Here is a 24,484-nt window from a genome sequence, read left to right as displayed (position 1 = left end):
CCCCATGTTTTCTTTTACTAATTTCATAATGTGAGTCTTAGAGTTAAGTCTTTAATCCAGTTTGATTTGATTTCTGTATACGGTGAGAGATAGGGGTCTAGTTTCATTCTTCTGCATATGGATATCCAGTTTTCCCAGCACGATTTATTGAAGAGATTGTCTTTTCCAGTGTATATTCTTGGCACTTTTGTCAAATATGAATTCATTGTAGGTGTGTGGACTTTTTTCTGGGTTCTCTATTATTTTCTATTAATTTTTTTTGGAGACAGAATCTCACTGTGTCACCCAGACTAAAGTGCAGTGGTGCAATCTTGGCTCACTGCAACCTCTACCTCCTGGGTTCAAGAATTCTCATGCCTCAACCTCCTGAGTAGCTGGGATTACAGGTGTGCACCATCACACCCAGCTAATTTTTGTATATTTAGTAGAGACGGGTTTCGTCATGTTGGCCAGGTTGGTCTCTAACTCCTGGCCTCAAGTGATCCACCTGCCTTGGCCTCCCAAAGTGCTGGGATTACAGGTGTGAGCCACTGAGCCTGGCTTCTGGGTTCTATTCATTGATCTATGTGTCTAATTTTATGCCAGTACCATGCTGTTTGGTTACTATAGCTCTGTAGTACAATTTGAAGTCAGGTAATGTGATTCCTCTAGTTTTGTTCTTTTTGCTTATTAGGACAGCTTTGGTTATTCTGTGTCTTTTGTGATTCCATATACATTTTAGGATTGTTATTTATATTTCTGTGAAGAATGTCATTGGTATTCTGATAGAGATTGCATTGAATCTGCATATTTCTTTGGGTAGGTAGTATGAACATTCTAACAATATGATTGTTCTAATCCATTAACTTGGAATCTCTTCATTTTTTTGTGTGTCCTCTAAATTTCTTTCATCAATGTTTTATAGTTTTCATTGCAGAGATCCTTCACTTCTTTGTTTAATTCCTAGATATTTAATTTTATTTGTGGCTCTTTTAATTGGGATTACTTTTGTTATTTTTCAGATTGCTCACTTTTGGTATATTGAAATGCTACTGATTTTTGTATGTTGATTTTTTATCCTGAAACTTTAGTGAATTTGTTTATCAGTTCTAATAGTTTTCTGGCGGAGTCTTTAGGTTTTTCCAAATATAAGATTATAATTTTCTGCAAACAAGGATAATTCAACTTCTGTTCCAATTTGGATGCCCTTTATTTATTTCTCTTGTCTGATTGCCCTAGCTAGGACTTCCAGTAGTATGTTGAATAACAGTGGTGAAAGTGGGTGGTGTTGAATGCATTTTTAAAAAGAAACTAGGTTGAGTTCCCAGAAGAAAAGAGCAGTGATCTGGCCTTAGCCTAAGAGGTAGTTTGTGGTTTTTATTTATTTATTTATTTTTAGATGGAGTCTTGTTCTGTTGCCAGGCTGGAGTGCAGTGGCGCGATCTCTGCTCACTGCAACCTCCACCTCCCGGGTTCACAGGATCCTCCTGCCTCACCCTCCAGAGTAGCTGGGACTACAGGCGCGTGCCATCACACCCAGCTAATTTTTGTATTTTTAGTAGGGACAGGGTTTCACCATGTTCGCCAGGATGGTTTCAATCTCCTGACCCTGTGATCTGCCTGCCTCGGTGTCCCAAAGTGCTGGATTTTTTGGTATTTAATAAGGGAAAATTTAAAACGCCTATGTTTTCTAGCACAGAATAAGATAAAGAATTTAAGGAACACTTTCACTTAATTGGAAAATAGAGCAAAAAATAATATTTACTTTATTAAAAATAAAATATATAAATGTAAAAATAAAAGAAACCAAACATAACAGGATTACCTAGTGATGTAATTTCTGTATAGAAAGGAATATGAGGGAACAATAAGAATTCTGAGTTCAGCCAAGCTTCAGACAGAAGTGTGATAGTAGCAGAATTCTTAATTATTTTCAGTCTTCAATTTTTGAGAACGTGGGTCAAAAGAGTCTTGAAACCCTCCCTCCCTCCCTCCCTTCCTTCCTTCTTTTTTCCTCCTTTCCTTTCCTTTCCTTTCTTCCTTCCTTTCTTCCTATGCTTATTTCCTTTTTAAAGTTTAAAAAAAATTTTGGGGGGTACATAGTATGTGTATATATTTACAGGGTACATAAGATGTTTTGATAAAGGCAGGCAATGCAAAATAATCACATCATGGAGAATAGGGTATCCATTCCTTCAAGCATTTATCCTCTGTGTTACAAACAATTCAATTACATACACTTTTAGTTATTTTAAAAATGTACCATTATGCTATTGACTATAGTCACCCTGTTGTGCTATCAAATAGTAGGTCTGTTCTTTAATATAATTATGAGCCTTGACTTATCACAATAATTTGCATATGGGTGTTTTCTTTTTTTTATATATTTTTTATTTTTTGAAATGGCTTTTCGCTCTTGTTGCCCAGGATGGAGTGCAGTGGCGCAATCTCAGCTCTCTGTAACCTCTGCCTCCAGGGTTCAAGTGATTCTCCTGCCCCAGCCTCCCAAGTAGCTGGGATTACAGGCATGCACCACCATGCCTGGCTAATTTTGTATTTTTAGTAGAGACAGGGTTTTACTATGTTGGTCAGGCTGGTCTCAAACTCTTGACCTCAGGTGATCCACCCACCTCGGCTTCCCAAAGTGCTGGGATTACAGGCATGAGCCACACACCTGGCCTATGGGTGTTTTAATTCAAAATTTCCTCATGACTAAATTTCCCTACAAATCTAGCTTTATATTTTACTGACTTTTTTTTTTTGAGACAGAGTCTCACTGTCACCCAGGCTGGCATTCAGTGGTGCGATCTTAGCTCACTGCAACCTCCACCTCCTGGGCCCAAGTGATCCTCCCATTTCAGCCTCCCACGTAGCTGGGACCACAGATGCACAGCACCATGCCCAGCTAATTTTTGTATTTTTTGTAGAGATGGGTTTTCACCATGTTGCCCAGGCTCATCTTGAACTCCTGAGCTCAAGTGACCTTCCTGCCTTGGCCTCCCAAAGTGCTGGGATTACAGGCATGAGCCATTGCTCCTGGCCGTTACTATTTTTTTAAAAATAATATATTTTGTTTTACTAATTGGTATGCAGGGTTCTTGAAGTTTCAACCAGAGAGAAACAGAGGGTTGTTCAGAGGATATTCCTTGCTCTCTTTCCCACCTAGCCCACTCTACACTTTCCCTACCTTGTAGATGGAAATGTCAGTGAAATTCTGGTATCATATAGGAGGTTAAGACATCCCCATGAATTGGCTTTCCACCGCTTCTTTTTTTTTCAATTTAAATTATTTATTTATTCTTAATCTTTCACTACTGCTTTTTCTACTCTTGTGGCCTGTAGCAACGTGTTTTTGAGAATGAAGAGCATCACTTTACTCTTTCATTCTTCCCCGACTCTTTCCCTAGAGTTACTCCTCTGAATGAACACATGAGATTTTTGTTCAAACTAAACATTATTTTCCAACTTTTCCTCCAGTCCAACAAAATCTCTAGGAATTGGACTGTGGAAAATCGGGAAATACACTAGAAGACCACTAGGGGAGAGAATGAATTTTACTTTTAGCCTGAGTTTCTGAATCTTTGTGCTCTGCTACTAATCTGACTTATATTTCACTGACTGTAAATTTTATTTTAGACTCCAAGACCAGTCTGAAAGATTTTCATATAACATTGGTTCCCTTTTTGCTTTCAATTTGAATTTGTACCACTCCATTTAGTGCTTATTTGTTCCTAGTGAGATAGCATGGTGTAATGGAAAAGAACAAGAAATAGAAATCTTAGAGGATTTCTATTTGAATTTTGGATCTTATTATTAACCATGTGGTAAATGAATATCTCTGAATTTCAGGCTGTTTGCTTTTTGAGGGGAAGTTGTTTTTTATTTTTAAGTTTTTCTTACTATCTGTGGTCACATCTCTATCCTATCAGGCTCGTTGTTTATTTAAAAGAATAGAATAACATCTCCTACTTCATAGCAATGTTATAAAGATTAAATTAAACATTTACTTATTTATTTGTAGAAAGAGGGGTCTCATTATATTACCCAAGCTGTTTTTGATCTCCTGGCCTCAAGCAATCCTCCCAGCTCTTCCTCCCAAAGCACTGGGATTACAGGTGTGAGCCACTGTGTCCAGCCAAGGATTAAATTCCATTGTGCATAGACCTTTTATAAAATGGAAGTCATGCCAAAAGGTTTTTTTTTCCCTGCAAAAAGTTTTTGAATTTTACTCCGAAAAGGTGTAGAATTTAACTCTTTCTCCATAAGATGTCTTTTTTTTTTTTTTTTTTTTTAAGGAATCAAGTACTTAAGGTAGAAGTGTAAAGAAAATGCTGAGCAGGCCCCCAAATCTGCTCCAGAGTGATTTAGAGAAGATATTTAAACAAAATGAAAACGGCGGCCCGGCGCAGTGGCTCATGCCTGTAATCCCAGCACTTTGGGAGGCCAAGGCGGGTGGATCACGAGGTCAAGAGATAGAGGCTATACTGGCCAACATGGTGAAACCCCGTCTCTACTAAAAATACAAAAAATTAGCTGGGCGTGATGGCACGCACACGCCTGTAGTCCCAGCTACTCGGGAGGCTGAGGCAGGAGAATCACTCACTTGAACCCAGGAGGCAGAGGTTGCAGTGAGCCGAGATTGCGCCACTGCACTCCAGCCTGGAGACAGAGCAAAAGTCCATCTCAAAAAAAAAAAAAAAAGACAAAGAAAAAAAGAAAACGCCCATTGATTGAATGCCTATTGTATATCCAAGATGTACTAGGAGCTATACGAAAAATCAAGATTAATCTTTTAAATATAAAATTATTGAGATGTGGCTTAATTCTGAATCAGAGAATTTTCCAGATCATGGAGATCTCTATCTCCTAAACAACAAATTTTGATACTCTTAAATTACTTTTTCTCCACCTAAATTTACCTATTTGATAGGATGAATGAAGGTCAACATGGGTTAAAAATTTGGATATCAGTCTATCAGAGAATTAAGAGACTGGTATAGAGAAAAAAATAGATTTAGGAATACATACCTTCACGCAGTACATGAAAGAAACACCTAACTGTTGTGACATCAAATATGTTAAAAGCGTCTTCATTAACTTAATTTTAGCAATATCAAAATGCAATGTGTAAATCCGGTTAATAATTAGACGGGATGCCAGCATGCACACAGCTCCTCAAAGATAGCCAGTTAAGATGGTGTATAATAGAAAAATCATTTCTATTTTTGGAATGGTTTATATAATTTTTCAACAGAAAATTACAGGATTAGAAGGAACCTAAAGGGATGATATGGTCCAGTACCCTGATGTCAATAAATGAGTGGCTATTCTTCCCGATATGCTCTTTTCATAAAATTGTTGCAGAAATGAAAATTGCTTGCCTTCTCTTTTTGCCATTCCATTATTTTAACCACCTGTGGGTGAAGGAGTTATTCTTAATTATTACTACGTTTAGTTTCTTTGTTGAAATAGATAAGTTACAGTTAGTATCTTTTAAATTAAATATTTTTTGAGTACCAGTCCTTACTTTAGTTTCTTGGTACCATATCCTTCAGCTTTCTCTCAAAAGGTATTTTCATTATTATCAATGCTTTTCCTATCATTCTGGGTACTTCGTTAAGTTTATCTTCATTTCTCTAAGAAGTGTAAGGTGTAGTGGAAGGATTTAATATTCTTGTGGTTTTTATTTGCCTGTCCTCCCTTTGAGAGCAGTACACTCCTTTATTTCTGAATACTCTGCATCCGAGCCCCTTGTCTGGCATGTAGAATATGTTCAATAAATGTTTATTGAATGCATAAATGTATGTTCTCATTCTCTTTACACATCTCGATAGCATGCTAATTTTCATTTTTTATCAGGTAAAGTAAGAAGGGGAGGAAGTTGAACCTTAAATTTGTTCAGTGACTTTCTCATGGTCACAGAACCACTACTTTTTTGGTATAGGGAGCCAAGGATCCAAATGGAAACTGCTACTATATTGAGCATTTCCCCACCTTGTATTTCATGGTCAAACTTGTCAACTCCCCAGATGCAATTTCAGCAGTTAAACGCATGATTTTTCCCTATGAATGTGTGTTTGTGTGTGTGTGTGTGTATTTTGAAGCCTCCCTTCCCTCACTTTTTGGCACTGGTGCTGCTTTCTGCCTCCAATCTGTACTCTAGCTGTTTCAGCCTCCACACTACAGCCAGAGTCTGCTCTAAAATGCAAATGTGATCATGTTACTTCCCTATTTAAAAACCCTTCAATGGTTCACTAGTGTCTTGCAGATTAAATTCAAACTCCTAAGTGTGCTAAACAAAGCACTCAAATATCTGGCCCCTTCTACGCTCTTATCGGCTCCTCATATCCTCTCTTGCATTCACTTAGCTGGTAGTATCAAACTTCTCACGGTTCCCTACACACGAGCCTGTTTATTGATCCTTCAGCCTGGAATTACTTCCCTTAACCGACTCAAGACTCTAGCGGCACCTTTGCTATGAAGTCTCTCTTGACCACACTCGCAGACAGAACTGATTGTTCCTTTGTGTGTGTCCCTTACGGGCCTGGATCTTAAGTCTGTATCATTGTGTTGCGCTTATTTACAAGTATCCGCTGTCCCACCCACGCTCCAGTTAGGCTTCTTTATACCCCTAGGTACTCACACAGCGCTTGGCCCAAGTGATGCTTTATAAATGGTCAATGAATGAACGTAGTGGAAACAGCTGAAGAAGAGGGAGAAGAACTGGGGAAGAAAGGAGCAGCTCTGTGGGGAGAATACTAATTGTTTTGCACACGCAAATAATGAGTTGTGAGGGAGGTCAAAAAGGTCAAAGGGAAGAGCCCTGCAGTACAGGAACTCTCTGTCTGCTGGGAGGCAAGGTCCGCATACCAAACATACGAAGCAATGAGCTTATCTGAGTGAAAATGGCTCGTGCACATTCTAGTATCACAGAAACTTACAGGCTGGGGGAGGATGGAGAGGAAAGTGGCCTAGTCAAGTGCCTTCTAAGTGCTAGGCGGTTTTCGTGCGTTAAACAGTTTAATCTTTACAACCACCCCACGATGAGGATAGTAGCTCCATTTTAGAGACGAAGAAACATGCTCAGAGAATTTAGGTTACCCAGTGTCACAAACCACCATGTGGAAGGACCATAATTAGAATTTAGGTCAACTGCCTCCAGAGCCGAGGCTTTCGCTCCACCTCTCTCGGCGGTCGAGACCCACTGGGCTCCCAGTCACCTGCGCGTCAGCCTGCGCTCACTCTTCCCCGCAAGCGCGCCGCGTTCCGCGCGCCCACTCCGCCCCCGGCGCGCCAGCCCTGCGTCCCTCCCACGCGATCTGCGCCGGCGCGTCCAGCCCTCCCGCCCCGGGGAGAGGCGGGGCTGCGTCGCTGCGGCTGACCCTTGGGCGCACGGCGGCAGAGGCGGCGTCCGGGCTTCCGGGCGGGTTGTCAGTCGGCTCGGGCGCCGCGGCTGCGCTCGCCTAGGTGGTGGGCGGGGAGGGAAGGAAGGGAGCGGGTGCAAGGCGGCGGCGGCCGCGGCGGCGTGGGAGGAACTTGTTGCGCCCGCGGCTGCGCGGTGCCGCTCCCTCAGCTCCAGTTCGCCCGGGCGGGCGCGGCGGCGGCGGAGACTGAGGAGCGCGGCCGGGGCGATGCGGCGCTACCTGCGCGTCGTCGTGCTGTGTTTGGCCTGCGGCTTCTGCTCGCTTCTTTACGCTTTCAGTCAGCTCGCCGTATCCCTGGAAGAAGGAGCGGGTGGCGGTGGCGGGAAGCCGCAGGCCGCGGTGGCTTCCTGGCTCGCGGGCGGCGGACGCGGCGCCGTGAGAGGCACGGGCGGCGCGGGCCCCGCAGCGCGTCCCGGCGGGTCGGGCAGGTACGAGCAGTTCCCGGTGGGGGACGCGGCGGGCGCAGGGCGCGAGCTCGGCCTGGCCCGGGCTGCTCGCGGGTCGGCGCCGCGCCTCCCGCGTCTTTCCTGCGATTTCTGACCCTTCACTGATTTCCCTCCTTCCCCTCCGGCCGGGACTAAACCAGCGCTGCTCCCGCCTGAGAGTGTCCCACACTTTTTGTGTTTGTCTTTTGACCCAGTCATGCGCCCTTTAAAGCAGTTAGAAATTAATTTTCAACTTTTTAAAAAAAGGATTCTTTGAAAATAAGTGTTCACAAAAGCCTTGCTGCTGCCTGGCTAGTAAGAATTCCTTCTTGTTTCAGTGGAGTTCAAGTTGAGATATTTAAACATGAGGCTGGCGCCCTAGTTCAGTGTTTAAGGATTGTGCGTGTATGTGTGTGTGTTTTGTCTCTCATGCTGATTTTGCTGTGTTAACGTTTACACTTTTAAGTATTAGCCACGGTTAAATTTGGAAATGGCATTTGTGTGGGTTGTGAAATTTTCTTTTGGAAACACTATCTTTCTTGACAAATCGGTATTTAAAAAGCGACGTAATGACCTAGGTGGATTTGCAGAAATCACTGCCAGAGGGGAGGAATCGACACGAGATTTAAATAGAAAAAAAAATGTTTCTGTCAACGTATTATGAGTGCTTGAAATCTGGACGTTTACACTGCCTTGCAACGTGGACACTTTCACCTTATGTGTGGGCACCTCTCTGGGAACGACCTGAAGTGCTCCTTACCAAGACTTGGCAGATGCTGCGTTGATACAGAAAAGTATAGGATTTGTCTGGAGAGGGAGTGTAGGTCAGCCGTGGGCTGTTTAACATCATTTTGAGAGTCGATGGTCATTCCCAGAATGAAAAGGGGAAGTTTGGGCAGAGTAGCAGCGTGGAAAGCGGACTTGTCATGTTTTTACCCTGCGATTTGATTACAGTCAGGGTAATTCCTACATCAGGACCCTCAGTGGTCTGTCTTGGGAGAAAGCATTCACTGAAAACTTGAATGAGCTCGTGAAAAATGACAGGTTGAAGCTAAACTGTTTATGGCCTAGTACTTTATTGTGAAGCATTTGCAATTATGGAAAATGGATTATATTGGGCAAAATTGTAAGGAGGCAACATTTTAATTAAATATTTAATGAAGTTAGACTGATGCTAGCATTGCATTTTTAGTGCCTTGGTCTTAGATATTTTATTTTGTGACAAAAATTTACAAATTTTGTTTACTTGACCAGTTAACTTTAATAAAATTATTTGAAATTTTTGAAAATAAGAGCCTCAGTTTCAATAAACATCCAATAGAATCATTACTTAAATGTTAAGTTTTATGTGTCAGGATTGAGTCAGCTGAAATGCTGTACTTTTTTAGGTCCTTTGAGTAGCATGACTCTTTATTTTAAACGAGGTGTACATCTAAGTTAGAACTAAAGGTGTATCTATCTGTCTTTGTGAAAATGTGATGAACAAAAACATGTCACCACATTTGTGTGCGTAAGAAACCATTTGGGCAGAGGTACAAGGTGGAAAAGTTGGATTGTCAAGTTTTACCCTATGGTTTGATTAAGGTCATGCAAATTACCAAGACCTCAGGACTCTATTTTACATATCGTCATTTATGACATCTTTAAAGAAATCTTGTAGAGTTAAATCAACTTTTGGCAACGCTCGGTAGGTAGCTCACACCTGTAATCCCAGAATTTGGGGAGGCCGAGTGGGGATGATTGATTGCTGGAGACCAGGAGTTTGACACCAGCCTGGTCAACAACCCATCTCTACAAAAAATAAAAAAATTTTAAAAAATTAACTGAATGTGGTGTTTCATACCTGTAATCACAGCACTTTGAGAGGCTGAGGTGGGAGGATCACTGGAGCCCAGGAGTTCAAGGCTACAGTGAGCTATGATTGTACTAGTGTAATCCAACCTGGGTGACAGAGCAAGATCCGGTCTCCAAAAAAACAAAACAAAACCAAAACTTTTTTGGCCACTATGAGATATGGTATAGAAATCCCTAAGATCTTCATGTATAAATCATTTGGCCAAGATCCAAAGCAAATCATTATTGGAGGAGGATTAGAAACCGTGTATCCTTTGATTGTTATACAAGAGCTCTTTCTGTAAAGAGAGATAAGGGTCTAATTTAGATAGTGGACTCAGTGCGCAGTGGGGCTATGGGGCAAGCCAGCAGCTTCCTGTTTTCAGTAGTACTTAGGTATTATTGCATTTTTGTCTTTTTTGATAACATCTTACTTGAAAGATTATAACTATTATTTCTCTTATTTTAAACATGGAATCTAGGTTTGTGCCCAGTTAAGTTCCATTGTTTAGATCTTATAAAAACTATTCATAGTATAGAATTTCATGGCAACAAAATACTTGGAAAAGTGTTTCCAAGTCCTTGAAGTAAGAACTTTAAAATGAAAGGAACAGTTTTTCAGTGGAATCTCTTATCCATTAGTGTATTCTATTTGAAGCCATGATTTTAATAATCAGAAAATACATAGGTCTTGGAGTCAGATAAACCCGTGTTCTCAGTATTCTGGCTCTGGTTGCTGTGAGACTTTGCCTAAATTGTGTCAGTTGCCTGTGTTTTAATTTCCTCACCTGTAAAATGTAGATAATACTTATTTTTTTTAAAGCTTTATTAGGGTATAATTGATAAATAGAAATTGTATATGGTTAAGGCATACAACTTGATAGTTTGACATACATGTACATTGAGAAATGATCACAATGTTTAAGCTAGTTAAACATTCATCACCTCACATAGGGTTTTTTTTTTTTTTTTTTTTTGTGGTGAAAGCATTTAAGATCTACTGTCAGCACATTTTAGATATACAATACAGGTTGTTAACTATAGTCACCAGGCTGTACATTAGATTACCTTACTTTATAATGGAATTCTTAGTTGTCTTTGGTAAAATTCAATAAAACGATGTCAAGCAAAACATATTTATAGGCTTATACAGTTTTCGAATTGAAGGAAAAACTGCAGATAGCAGGGCAGCTCAAAGGACCTTAAGGAATGGGGACTCCTTTCCACTAACGACATAACATTCTTCATGGGGTTTTTCTATTCTTGCAGGTTTTATTCTCTAATCTCAAATACAAAATCCTAGGAAAAGGCTGTCATTGGACTTGCTTGGATTGCATGCCCGTTTGTGGACCAGTCAGTGTTAACTTGGGATGGGGAGCTCTGATTTGTTGACTCTGTGTCACTTGCACATGCCTGGTGCAGACAGAATAACATGATTGGTGTTGGAGAGGAGGGGTGCCTCAAAGGAGAAGAAATGCTGGGTAGGCAGTGGCTCTTCTACAAGAAGAGACTCAGGCTCTTCAGTGTGGACAGACTGTATTAAGGTGTTTGACAGAAAGCAGTAGTTATTACCGGACATCAGTACTTCATACCACTTTGTTGCATTTTGGTTCCTTTTTGCATTTTAGTTACTCAGGGTGATTAAATTATCATATTTCACTGATGAGTCCTGACATTGATTATCAAAATTTTACGTGTGGCTATACAGCAGTATTGGTAGTGGGGAATCAAGAAATTACTAAATGTTTCGGTGATACCATTTCTGGACCTATCATGCCCTTGGAGTCTCCTCATGTGTCTCCTTGTCACACAGGGAGGTAATTACCTCACTTTCTTTTTTAGATCTGGTTAGGCCATAGACTTATCATTTCTGCTGGATCCTGGGAACCCTAGTGTTGTATACTGAGAACTTAAAGAATAGAAAGTAAGGGTTTTGGAGTGACAGACTTCAGCTTTGCCACTTACTGACTCTGTTGACCTTGAACTTGTTTTCTTCATCAGAGAGAAGAGTATGATATTGAGTTGTTTGTGAGAATTGAAATTAAATATTAAATAGCTGGCGTAGAGTACCTAGTATGGTGCCTGACGCAACAACATTTTAGCAAATATCATTTTGGTAATTTAAATTTTAAGTTGGGATTTTTTTTTTTTCTTTCCAGTTTCTGACCTCTGGGAAAAATTCTGGTCGTTGGGCTCCAGTTAAGACCTGTTAAATCAAAATGCCCTGGCAGTGGGGTCCAGGAATTTATATTTTACATATGTGCCCCAGCTTGTTGTGATAAAACCAAAAATTGAGAATCGTTTGGGCACTATTTTCACACTACTGTTTTTAATGAAGTTCCCCCTGCCTTTTTTTTTTTTCTCTTTCTCTTTTTCTTTTTTTTTCCTTTTTCCTTTTTTTTTTTTTTTTTTTGAGGCGGAGTCTCTCTTTGTCGCCCAGACTGGAGTGGAGCCATCTTGGCTCGCTGCAAGCTCCGTCTCCCGGGTTCACGCCATTCTCCTGCCTCAGCCTCTGAGTAGCTGGGACTATAGGCGCCCACCACCACACCCGGCTAATTTTTTGTATTTTTAGTAGAGGCGGGGTTTCACCGTATTAGTCAGGATGGTCTCAAAATCCTGACCTGTGATCCGCCTGCCTCAGCTTCCCAAAGTCCTGGAATTACAGGCGTGAGCCACCTGCCCAGCCCATTTCCCCCCTTTTTTCTGCAGTTATGTTTGAAGAAGAGAGTTGAGTCAGTGAACAGTAAAGAGAGTTGAATTACTTACTAAAGCTATTTTAATCTCTGCTTTGTTATTGCAAAAACATCTTACTTAAAACCAGTGCCCTGTACCTTGTATTTTAGGTCATTGAAGGATCATAGTGTCTACGTTACGTATTTGTGAAGTGTTATCTTAGTTTGGGCTGCTATAACAAAATACCATCGACTAGAGAGCTTAGAAACTACAGAAATTTATTTCTTTCGGTTCTGGAGACTAGAAATCCAAGTCAAGGCACCAGCAGGTTCAGTGTCTGATGAGGACCCATTTCCTGGTTCATAGATGGCTCCTTCTCCCTGTGTTCTCACATGGTAGAAGACATGAGGCAGACCCCTTTTATAAGGGCCCCCCACTAATCCCATTCGTGGAGGCTTTGCTCTCATGACCTAATCATGACCTACCAAAAGGCCCTACCTCGTAACATCATGTTGGTAATTAGATTTCAACATATGAATTTTGAGGGGACACAAACATTCAGACCATAGCAAATGCTTAGTGCAAATCTGACACATAGTATTTAATAAATACTAGTAATTAAAATATTTTGTGCTTTTGGGGGGGGAACTTACTTGGCTTATGAAAAAATAATAGGTACTTTTGATTTAGAAATCTTATTTTTTATTTCTGAGACAAGGTCTCACTCTGTCATCCAAGGTGGAGTACAGTGGCCTGAGATCATGGCTCACTGCAGCCTTGACCTTCTGGGCCCAGGTGATCCTCCCACCTTAGCTTCCCAAGTAGCTGTGACTACAGGCGTGCACACCACACCTGGCTTTTTTTTTTTTTTTGTGACAGTCTCGCTCCGTTGCCCGGGCTGGCGTGCAGTGGCATAATCTCGGCTCAGTGTAACCTCCGCCTCCTGGGTTCAACCAATTCTCCTGTCTCAGCCTCACAAGTAGCTGGGATTACAGGTGTGTGCCAATCTGCCCAGCTTTTTTTTTTTTTTTTTTTTTTTTGTATTTTTTGATAGAGATGGGATTTCACCATGTTGGCCAGCCTGGTCTTGAACTCCTGACCTCAGGTGATCCGCCTGCCTCGGCCTCCCAAAGTGCAGGCATGAACCACTATACCCTGCCTAGAAAATCTTATTTTAAAGCAGTAAGATCATTATCTTTATGCCATACCTATTGAAAGTACTTCCCCCTAGGTATAAACTTAAATTTTATTAATTATGTGTGTACTGTATGAGGTTTACGTTTTGTTTTTAGATTGGCTACTTTTTGCTTTATCGTTTTTTTACCTTTGTTATGCATGGGAAAGCTTTCTACCAGTTTTTTTTTTTCCCCTCCTTTTTTTACATTTAAATCAATCTGGCTTTGTGGGGAAGCTAGGCGGGTAGAGGAGGTATATTGTGTGATGCTAACTGTTTCTTTGAAATGGTTAATTGTTTCAGTGTCATTTATATATAAACAGTCCTTTTCCTACTTGCCGAGGATTAATGAAATTAGAAATTTAAGAAAAAGGTCTTGGAGCTAGAAATTAAGTTGTCTGGAAACTATTTATTTTCTTTTTTTCTTTTTGAGACGGAGTCTCTGTCGCCCAGGCTGGAGTGCAGTGGTGTGATCTCGGCTCACTGCAGCCTCCGCCTCCTAGGTTCAAGCGATTCTCCTGCCTCAGCCTCCTGAGTAGCTGGGACTACAGGCGTGTGCCACCATACCTGGCTAATTTTTTATTTTTAGTAGAGACGGGGTTTCCCCATGTTGGCCAGGCTGGCCTTGAACTCCTGACCTCAGGTGATCTGCCTGCCTCGGACTCCCAAAGTGCTGGGATTACAGGTGTGAGCCACCGTGCCTGATCTGGAAACAATTTGGTTGAAAATTAAATAACAGTAATTTGGCATATCATGGGAATGGCCTCCTTTAGTATGTCTGTAAGCATCTTTGCTTCTCTTACACAGTCACAGGGTGGGGATACATGTCTTGAAGTTGCATTGCTGCTTTGCAGCAGCACTTCATTCATACTGTCATGTATTTATGCTGAATATGCCTAAATTTGTCACTGACTTTTTTTTTTTTTTTTTTTAATTTGAGATGGAGTCTCGCTCTGTCACCCAGGCTGGAGTGCAGTGGCACGATCTTGGCTCACTGCAAGCTCCGCCTCCTGGGTTCACACCATTCTCCTGCCTCAGCCTCCCGAGTAGCTGGTACTGGTGCCCGCTACCACGCCCAGCTAATTTTTTGTGTTTTTAGTAGAGATGGGGTTTCACCGTGTTAGCCAGGATGGTCTTGACCTCTTGACCTCGTAATTCGCTTTTTTTTTTTTTCCAAGATGGACACTCTGTCGCCCAGGCGGGAGTGCAATGGCGTGATCTCGGCTCACTGTAACCTCCACCTCCCGAGTTCAAGCGATTCTCCTGCCTCAGCCTCCCAAGTAGCTGGGAGTACAGGTGCATGCCACCAGGCCTGGCTAATTTTTTGTGTTTTTAGTAGAGATGGGTTTTTACCGTGTTAGGCAGGATGGTCTCGATCTCCTGATTTTGTGATCCTCCCGCCTCAGCCTCCCAAAATGCTGGGATTATAGGTGTAAGCCACTGCACCTGGCCTAATTTTTCTACTTTTAGTAGAGACAGGGTTTCACCATGTTGGTCAGGCTGGTCTCGTATCACTGACCCTTTAAGTTTTGCATGGTTTTCACTGAAGCCTCCTATCATGGACATTTTGAAATGAAAATTACTTTTTCTAGTTTGACTTAAAAGTGTAACCAGGCACGGTGGCTCATACCTGTAATCCTAGCAAGGAGGCCACGGTGGGTGGATTGCTTGAATCCAGAAGTTCTAGACCAACCTTGGCAACATGGCAAAACACTCTCTCAACAACAACAAAAATACAAAAAATTAATTGGGCATAGTGGTGTGCACCTGTGGTCCCAGCTACTCCAGAGGTTGAGATGGGAGGATCGCTTGAGCCCAGGAGGTTGAGGCTGCAATGAACCGTGTTTGCACCACTGCACTCCAGACTGGGCGACTTGTTTGTTTATGTGTGTGTGTGTGTATGTATGTATAAAAAACATTTTGTAATTGGATTTAAGTAAACTTCAAGTTCGACAACTGTTATTGTGCCGAGCGTTGTTTTATCACATGTAAATATATGTAACCACCCCCACAATCAGGATACAGAATTGTTTCATCACCACGAAGATACCTTGTGCTACCCCTTAGTCAGTTGTAGACAAGCTATAATCTTTATGCCTTGTTAAATTTGAGGATGAGCCATAGTAACGTTTTATTTCAGTTTGATCCACAGTGAAAAAAATTCCCTTTTAGGACTTCAGTGCTTTTGAATGTCAGTATGGGTATAGTGAAGACATATCCACCAACTCATATTAACACTTTGCCCCATTAAAATTATTTAAGAGTTACCTCTTTGAATGTTGGATTTTAGTATTCTGCTTTCAACAGTTTTAAGCAACTAATAGCCAGAACCTAGATAACTACCTTTACTTTTCCAGTATTTTCAAACTTTAATTTTTCTTTTTGGCCTGAAAGTACACGTGCTGTCTTCAGATGAGTTGCTTTTGCTAATTTATCTTATTGCTTCTAATAAGCCACTGATACGTCGTAAGTTCTCAGTGTGAGTTTCTCCTCTTTAAGTTCTCAGTGTGAGTTTCTACTCTTTATCTTAATCTCCAAAACCAGTTTTTCAAAGTGGGAGAATGGATATTTGGGAGTTAAGAAACTGTAAACAAATTACTTCACTCCTTACAGCAGTACCTAACTGTTTTATGATTTTTTTTTAATGCCATGCAGCATATGTATTCACTGGTGCATGTGTTCTTATATTTCCAGTAAAGAAAGAAAAACATCTTTCCTATATACTGTGTGGTTTTTGACATTGAATTATGATCAAGAAATTTACCTGTAACTTGATTTTTCCCATCCAATTTTGACTGCATTAAACCTTTGTGAAGTTAATCATTACCCCCAAAGAAACCCTGTATCTGTTAGCAGTAACTCCCACCTTGCACTCCTCAGCCCCCAGTCCTAAGCAACCACGAATCTATTTTCTGTCTGTAGAGGTTTGCCTATTCGGGGCATTTTACATAAAGGAATCACACAGTATGTGGCCTTTTGAGTCTTTCTTCTTGGTATAATGTTTCAAGGTTTATCCGCTGTAACATGTATCACTGTATTTCATTCCTTTTTATGGACAAATAATAGTCCATTGTATGGATATACCACATTTTGCTCATTATTTGGTGGACATTTGAGTTTTTTCATACTTTTTGGCTATTATGAGTGATGCTGCTATGAGCATTCATGCTCAGTTTTTCTGTGAACATGTTTTCAATTCTCTTGAGTATATACTGAGGAATTTAATTAGTGAGTCATGGTTGCACAACTCTGAATATACTAAAAACCATTGAATTATACACTGTAAAAGAGAATTATGTTTGCATTATTCTGCTTTGCTTTGTAACAACCCCACACATCTTAGCAGTTGACAATAGCAAGCATTTATTTCTTGCACACATTACATGTCTATGGCTATGACTTTGCTTGATGTATCTTCTCATTCTGGGATCCAAGCTGAAGGAGCAGTCCATACATTGGATATGCCTGGTCTCATGGTAGTGGATGAGGAAGAAGCCAGATTGAACAGCACAATCCCATGTGAAGCTTCTACTTTGATGCCACAGTAATCATGTCTTTTTGTATTACTTTGGCCAAAGCAAGTCACTCGAATAAGGTCAAAGTCCATAAATGATGCAGGGATATATGCCTCCCCTATCAGGCAGGCAAGGCCCATGGTAATGAATAGGGTTGTATAATCCTTTTACAGTTAAATGTGGGGAGTGAATAACTGAACAGTAATACAGTGTACTACACAAATAGAGATTGCCAGTTAAGGAGAAAGAGTAATTGATGCAAGAAGGTCTTTAAGGACCCCTGAGAAGAAGATGGGCAACAAGGGGATGCGTATGGAGTTGGTAGTAGGCATGAGACTAGCTAAGAGGAAGACAGTTAATTTATATTTCTACTAATCAGCATAGTCATGTCATTAACTGTTCTTCAGTATTCATCTGAGAATGTGAGTGAATGGCTCAGTTTCAACTGAAGATTGTGCTGAAAAGGTATGGTGAAAGGAGGTGGTGCAAGTTGTAGGTTTAGGAACATGAATGGATGAACCATATGACGTAGTCTGAGTAGGGAGGGAAATGGGTAAAGGAGGAAGCTTATACTTAGGAAGCATGTGATTGGAGGGCTGAGTGATTTCCACACATGTAACGGGATATAAATAATAAGCCTAGGCAGCAAAGCGAGACTTTGTCTCTACAAAAAATTTCTAAAAAATTAGCCAGGCGTGTTGGCACATGCTTATAGTCCTAGATACTTGGGGACTGAGGCAGGAGGATGGCTTGAGCCCAGGAGATTGAGGCTGTAGTAAGCTGTATTTGTACCACTGCACTCCACCCTGAGGGACAGAGCAAAACCCTGTCTAAGAAAAAAGAACCATAATTATTAGATCAGAGACTAGTCTGAGATGAGGTATTGGATTGCAGTTTCAGGTGATGACAAGGTCCAGGATTTGCCAGTTTTTACTTCTCTCTCTCTTTTTTTGTCAGAGAGGGTCTGTGTCACCCAGACCTGGTGTGCGTTGGCATGATCACAATCACTGCAGCCTCAAACTCCTGGGCTCAAACTATCCTCCCAACTCAGCCTCCCAAGTAACTGGGACTACAGGCACACACCACCATGCCCGGCTAATTTTTTTTTTTATTCTTTGTAGAGATGGAGTTTCGCCATGTTGCCCAGGCTGGTCTTGAACTCCTGGGCTCAGGCGATCCACCCACCTCGGCCTCCTAAAGTGCTGAGATTACAGGTGTGAGCCACTGTGCCTGGCTGAAGGGAAAAGGAGGTAAGAGTTACTGGAGTTAAACAATTGTGTAACCTGGGTGTTGGTTAGGTCTCCCACATTGCAGTATGTGAGATGACATTCTGTTGTTCCTCACTAGACAGTATGATCCATGTCCATTTTACTCACTATTGTGTTGCCAGTGTTTGGCCTGTAGAGGTAGCCATTCAGTAGAAAATTTATTGATTTACCAAATGAATGGTTAGAGGAAAGTAGGATTTGGTACTGAGACAAGGACTGTGAACCAGATGCTAGTCTTCTGTGAGTTGGGGAGGAACCAGTAGGTTGGTAGATCAGAATAGTGTGGCATTGTGGCCCTATTACATGGCTAGCAGTTGATGCTGGCTTTTGACTAGGAGCTTAGTGGAGGCTGTTGATCTGCATTCTCTCAAGTGGCTTTTCCATGTGCCTTGGGCTTCTTACAATCTAAAGATCAGGTTCAAAGAGTGTTCCAAGAAATAGGATGTAGAAGTCTTAAGGCAAGGGCCTGAACATTGGCACAGTATTATATTCAGTATTCTATTTGTCAAAGCAATCACAGAGCCCAGAGCCCACTTAGATTCTGGATAAGGGGAGTTAGATCCTACTTTTTTTTTTTTTTTTTTTTTTTGAGACAGAGTCTTGCTCTGTCGCCCAGGCTGGAGTGCAATGGCACGATCTTGGTTTACTGCAACCTCCGCCTCCTGGGTTCAAGCGATTCTCCTGCCTCAGCCTCCTGAGTTGCTGGGATTACAGGCAACCACCACCACACCTGACTGATTTTTTTAGTAGAGATGGGGCTTCACCATGTTGGCCAGGGCATTCTCTAACTCCTGACCTCAAGTGATCTGCCTACCTTGGCCTCCCAAAGTGCTGGGATTAGAGGCATGAACCGCTGTGCCCAGCAGATCCTACTTCTTAATAGAAGTGTCAGATGTGTGATCATCTTGGCACCTAGTTCTGTGTCCGGAATTAGTGGGTTCTTGGTCTCGCTGACTTCAAGAATGAAGCCGTGGACCCTCGCGGTGTTACAGCTCTTGAAGATGGTAGTCTAGAGTTTGTTCCTTCAGATGTTCAGATGTGTCCACAGTTTCTTCCTTCTGGTGGGTTCGTGGTCTCGTTGACTTCAGGAGTGAAGCTGCAGACCTTCGCGGTGAGTGTTACAGCTCATAGAGGTGGCGTGGACCCAAAGAGTGAGCAGCAGCAAGATTTATTGTAAAGAGTGAAAGAACAAAGCTTCCACAGTGTGGAAGAGGACCTGAGCTGGTTGCCACTGGCTGGCTTGGGCAGCCTGCTTTTGTTTCCTTATTTGACCCCACCCACATCCTGCTGATTGGTCCATTTTACAGAGAGCTGATTGGACCGTTTTGACAGGGTGCTGATTGGTGCGTTTACAATCCCTGAGCTAGACACAGAGTGCTGATTGGTGCATTTACAATCCTCTAGCTAGACATAAAAGTTCTTCAAGTCCCCACTAGACTCAGGAGCCCAGGTGGCTTCACCTAGTGGTTCCCGCACTGGGGCTGCAGGCGGAGCTGCCCACCAATCCTGAGCCACGCCTGCACTCATCAGCCCTTGGGCGGTCGATGGGACCAGGCGCCATGGAGCAGGTGGCAGTGCCCGTCAGGGAGGCTCGGGCTGCGCGGGAGCCCACTGTAGAGGCAGAGCTTGGACATGGCAGACTGTAGGCCCTGAGCCCTGCCCCGCGAGGAGGCAGCTGAGGCCCAGCGAGAATGCGAGCAGGGCGCCGGCAGTCTGGCAGTGCTGGGGGACCTGGCGCACCCTCTGCAGCTGCCGGCCCAGGTGCTAAGCACCTCACCGCCCTGCGCCGGCGGCGCTGGCCAGCTGGCCGCTCCCAGTGTGGGGCCCACGGAGCCCGCACCTGCCAGAACTTGCGCTGGCCTGTGAGCACTGTGTGCAGCCCCACTTTGCACCTGCGCCTCTCACTCCACACCTCTCCGCAAGCAGAGGGAGCCGGCTCTGGCCTCGCCGGCTCAGAGAGGGGCTCCCACAGTGCAGTGGCGTGCTGAAGGGCTCCTCAAGTGCTGCCAGAGTGGATGCCAAGGCCGAGGAGGTGCCGAGAGTGAAGGCTGCTGGCACATAGTCACCTCTCAATCCCTCCTCTAAAGAGGACACCCCAACTGCTGTTGGGAATTTGGCCGATGACCACTCTAGTTACTTCTTGCTGGATAGGTGCAATGAAGGGACCCTGCAGTTGTAGTGTCCCCCAGAGGGGAGCTCTCTAGGCCAGTGAAAGTGCCAGTGGGTCGGTCCAGGGGTCCTCGGTGGAAGTTGTTGCGCTCATTTGGGGTTCCATTTGTAAGACCATCTGTGTAGCTTGATGACCTTGATTTTAGAAGAAACAAATTTGACAAGAAGGTTAAAGATACAGGGCCCAAAGGTGAGTAACAGCAAGATGGCTGCCACGGGACCTAGAAAGGGAAGAAGCCATGTTGCCTAACTCCAGAGATTGGTATAAGAATTTGAAAGGCGTTGTCTGATTTCAGAAGCCTTTTCCTGTTAACACCAGGCAGCATCTTAAGCTATCCCTGACTGGTTAGTATAAAAACAACACTCTTCCCCTAAGAAGGTGCAGAGTCCTCCTTTCTCAGCAGTGAGGAGGTCTAGCCCTCAGCAGTTTTGGAGAGTCACTGCTGCTAAAGAGTCTGTTTGAGATTGTAAAACAAGGATAGATGTCGTTATTTCTTGCAAACTGTTTGAGAAATCCTTTGAGTGTGGTAGTACGATAATGAAGTAGATAAACCAGCTATCCCAGTTCCTGTAGCAGTAGCCATTCCTAACCCTATAAGTAGGGGTACTAGTTGTATGGCTGTGCTGACGGACTTAAGCTTTGAGGGGTACTGATAAGGTGTGATTTCCCGGGGCAATATTAATGTTGGGACTTAGAAAGACTAAAGTGCAGGTGCCTGTCCAGTTAGTGGGGAGGCAGATATAGGTCGATGTTCCACATAAGAATATACCTTGGCTGGGTAGATAGAACTGGTTATGTATGTTAAAAAGGTGTGTGAGTTTGTTATTTTCATTTTGCCGTCCTCCTAGAGTACTTGCCAAGGTAGCTCTGGTGAGTGGCTGGAAAGGGGTGTTGGGAGCAAACTGAGTGGCTCCCTGTGTTCTGTTTTCCTATTGGAGAAAAAAACATTTTGTATCTACTAGGAACTTTCGAGAGAGTGATTGAAAGAGGGGATAAGAAGGCATTCACTAGTGGTGGGGACACTGCTGCAGGGGGTCCAAGGGTGAATAGTCATGCAGGGAGTATGTTTGCCATTACAAAACCTGGACTATTTGTTAAGCAGGGAGGAGGTGATGATATTGTGGGGCCCTGAGAAGCAGACAAGCCGTCTGAATGGAGCTGTTTGGGTGACTCGAAAGTTACTATGATCAGTTGGGGTTTTTGAAGGAATAGGGTACACTGTTGTTTCTTTACTACTTCCATCTCTTTCTTCTTCTTTGACTTCTTTGTCTCTCTTTTTCTGACTCTGTCTTTCTTTGACTGTCTGTCTCTTCCTCTGTCTCCTTCTCTTTGTCTCTCCTGTTCTTCCTCTCTCTTTCTCTGACTTCCTGTCTCTTTCTCTCTTTCCTTTCTGCTGGTCTTTCCCTGCCTCTGCCAGCCGTGTATGCTGCTGTTCTCCTTTCTCTTTCCCCTTTTTGATGGCTTTGGCAGTATAAGACTGTCACCTTCTTTGGGTTTTGCACTGCACGCAGTAACTCCATGATTTCCTTGTGGTATTTAATGGGGGTTCCTGGAGGTTAGGAATTCCCTTTCTTTCCATATTGCAGCATGGGCATGTAGTTTAGATAACCATACTTGCTGTCTGTATACACATTTATTCTTTTTTCCTTTCCCAGTTCTAAGGCTCGGGTAGGTGCCACTAGTTCTGCTAATTGGGCACTGGTCCCTGGGGGAAGAGGCTTAGTGATGTTCAGGTACGGTTACATCACTAACTATGGCGAGTTCGTGGTCTCGCTGGCTTCAGGAGTGAAACTGCAGACCTTCGCTGTGTTATAGCTCATAGAGGCGGCATGGACCCAAACAGCGAACAGCAGCAAGATTTATTTTAAAGAGTGAAAGAACAAAGCTTCCACAGTGTGGAAGAGGAGTTGCTGCTGGCTGGCCCCGGCAGCCTTCTTTTATTCCCTTATCTGACCCCACCCACATCCTGCTGATTGGTCCATTTTACAGAGAGCTGACCGAGGGTTTTGATAGTGTGCTGATTGTTGCCTTTGTAATCCCTGAGCTAGACACAGAGTGCTGATTGGTGCATTTACAATCCTCTAGCTAGACATAAAAGTGCTCTAAGTACCCACTAGATTCAGGAGCCCAGGTGGCTTCACCTAGTGGATCCCGCACTGGGGCTGCAGGCGGAGCTGCCCACCAGTCCCCAGCCAGGCCTATGCTCCTCAGCCCTTGGGCGGTTGATGGGTCCAGGTGCCATGGAGCAGGGGGTGGTACCCCTCATGGGCTCTGGGGCTGCTGGGAGCTCACTGCGGAGGCAGGGCTCCGACATGGTGGGCTGTAGGTCCTGAGCCCTGTCCCATGGGGAGGCAGCTGAGGCCCGGCGAGAATTCGAGTGCAGCGCCAGCAGGCTGGCACTGCTGGGGGACCTGGCACACCCTCTGCAGCTGCTGGCCCAGGTGCTAAGCCCCTCACTGCCCTGGGCTGGTGGTGCGGGCCAGGCGCTCTGAGTGTGGGGCCCACCGAGCTTGCGCAGGTCAGAACTCACATTGGCCTGTGAGCACGGTTCCCGCCTGCGCCTGCGCCTGTCCCTGTCCCCACACCCCCGCGCAAGTGGAGGGAGCCGGCTCTAGCCTCGGCCAGCCCAGAGGGGGGCTCCCGCAATGCAGTGGCGGGCTGAAGGGCTCCTCAAGCGCTGCCAGATTAGATGCGGTGGCGAGGAGGTGCTGAGTGTGGGGGCTGCTAGCACATTGTCATCTCTCAGTTTGATATTAGCAAAAGTATAGGGCTCTTGGTGTGGCTCAAAGCTTCACAAAATTTAAACTCATTACTGAGTTGTTCAATGTGTTGGTCTTGTTGAATTTAATTCTCATGTCTGTGGCTTTGTCATCTTGCATCAACTTAAAAAAAAGCACAACATTGCCCCGAAGTACAGTTTAATTGTAATACTGCAAGAGGGTCCTTTGAGTTAGAAGCTCCCTGGTGGATATTACCTGAGAACAGGGAGTTTGAGGTGTGCTGTCTAGCTCACATGGTTTCTTGAGACTAACGAAGATCAAGTAGTTTCAGCAACTTCTGCATGTTGGCAACGTGCATATTAACTTTTCTAGTCAAATATTTGTAGGAAGATATTTTTGAAATATGGGGTAGTAAAGATACGAAAATGTTAATAGTGGTGGGTAATTACTTTCATAGGCTTTAAAAAATTTTCTAAATGGTACTTAATAACCTATATTGATTGAAGTATTCATAGAAACACAAATTTTCAAAATTTAATCCTTCTTAAGTTGTAGTAAATAAACAGGATTATCATAAGAGAAGTTATTATCAGTATTTTGATAAAAAATTTCAAGTTTACTCTAGATATCCCTTGATGTAGCGTTTCTCATTCAGGTCTGATTTTAAGACTTATCTGGGGATATTGCTGAAAAATTGAGCTTCTTAGGCCACTTCTCTGGGGGAGGCTTGATTAACTGGATATGGGATAGGATCCTATATCTGTATTTTTGACAAGTGACCTGAGGACCAGGCAGGTTTGGAAAACAACACATAACTGATTTGTAACTTAAAGTACAAGTTGAGGCTGCAAATGGTATTGTTAAATATATGTAATTTTAATTAATTTTATAGAAAAATTGAATTTGTCTTTGAGATTTCCATTTCCATTTTTCACTGTTGTAGAGTTTGACAGGGGATATGGAATAACCTGATTAGTTATCTTCTTAGAACAAGGTACACATTAGGTGTTGATTGTAAATAAATTGTGGATTTGTTGAAATAAAGCTGTGATATCGTCAGTGTCTGAAAGACGGAGATTGTATGTATCTACCTTAAAACGTTTCTTGTGAGTCTAAATGGGTGTGAAAGTGCCTGAATCTGAAAAGAACTCTGTGTTCGTTGTTATTACCATCACTGAGTCTGACTATGTGGTATGAAATCAAAGACTTAAGAAAATACATAGCCATGCTTGAGAGGGTACAAACACAGATTTTCTAATCAAGTCATAAGTTTTACTGATATGTACACATTTTCTTCTCTTTC

The 24,484-nt window shown here is 43.0% G+C and overlaps 1 protein-coding gene across 3 annotated transcripts in view; it reads left to right on the top strand.

Annotated features, from left to right (window-relative positions):
* Positions 1 to 7,381: 7,381 nt before the first annotated feature.
* The window catches only part of GXYLT1 (glucoside xylosyltransferase 1), a 61,951-nt gene continuing 44,848 nt past the window's right edge, over positions 7,382 to 24,484 (top strand). The window contains exon 1 of one of the 3 annotated variants that reach the window (XM_008002900.3): positions 7,382 to 7,831. In XM_008002900.3, the coding sequence (XP_008001091.1) occupies positions 7,611 to 7,831 (221 nt within the window). In that variant the 5' untranslated portion in view covers positions 7,382 to 7,610. The remainder of the gene's footprint in view (positions 7,832 to 24,484) is intronic. The other 2 variants (XM_008002899.3, XM_008002901.3) reach the window with 2 other exon arrangements.

Source organism: Chlorocebus sabaeus, chromosome 11 (genome assembly GCF_047675955.1).
Source record: "Chlorocebus sabaeus isolate Y175 chromosome 11, mChlSab1.0.hap1, whole genome shotgun sequence".
In the NCBI taxonomy this organism is placed as follows: Eukaryota; Metazoa; Chordata; class Mammalia; order Primates; family Cercopithecidae; genus Chlorocebus; species Chlorocebus sabaeus.
This window is presented reverse-complemented; position numbering and strand designations above follow the sequence as displayed.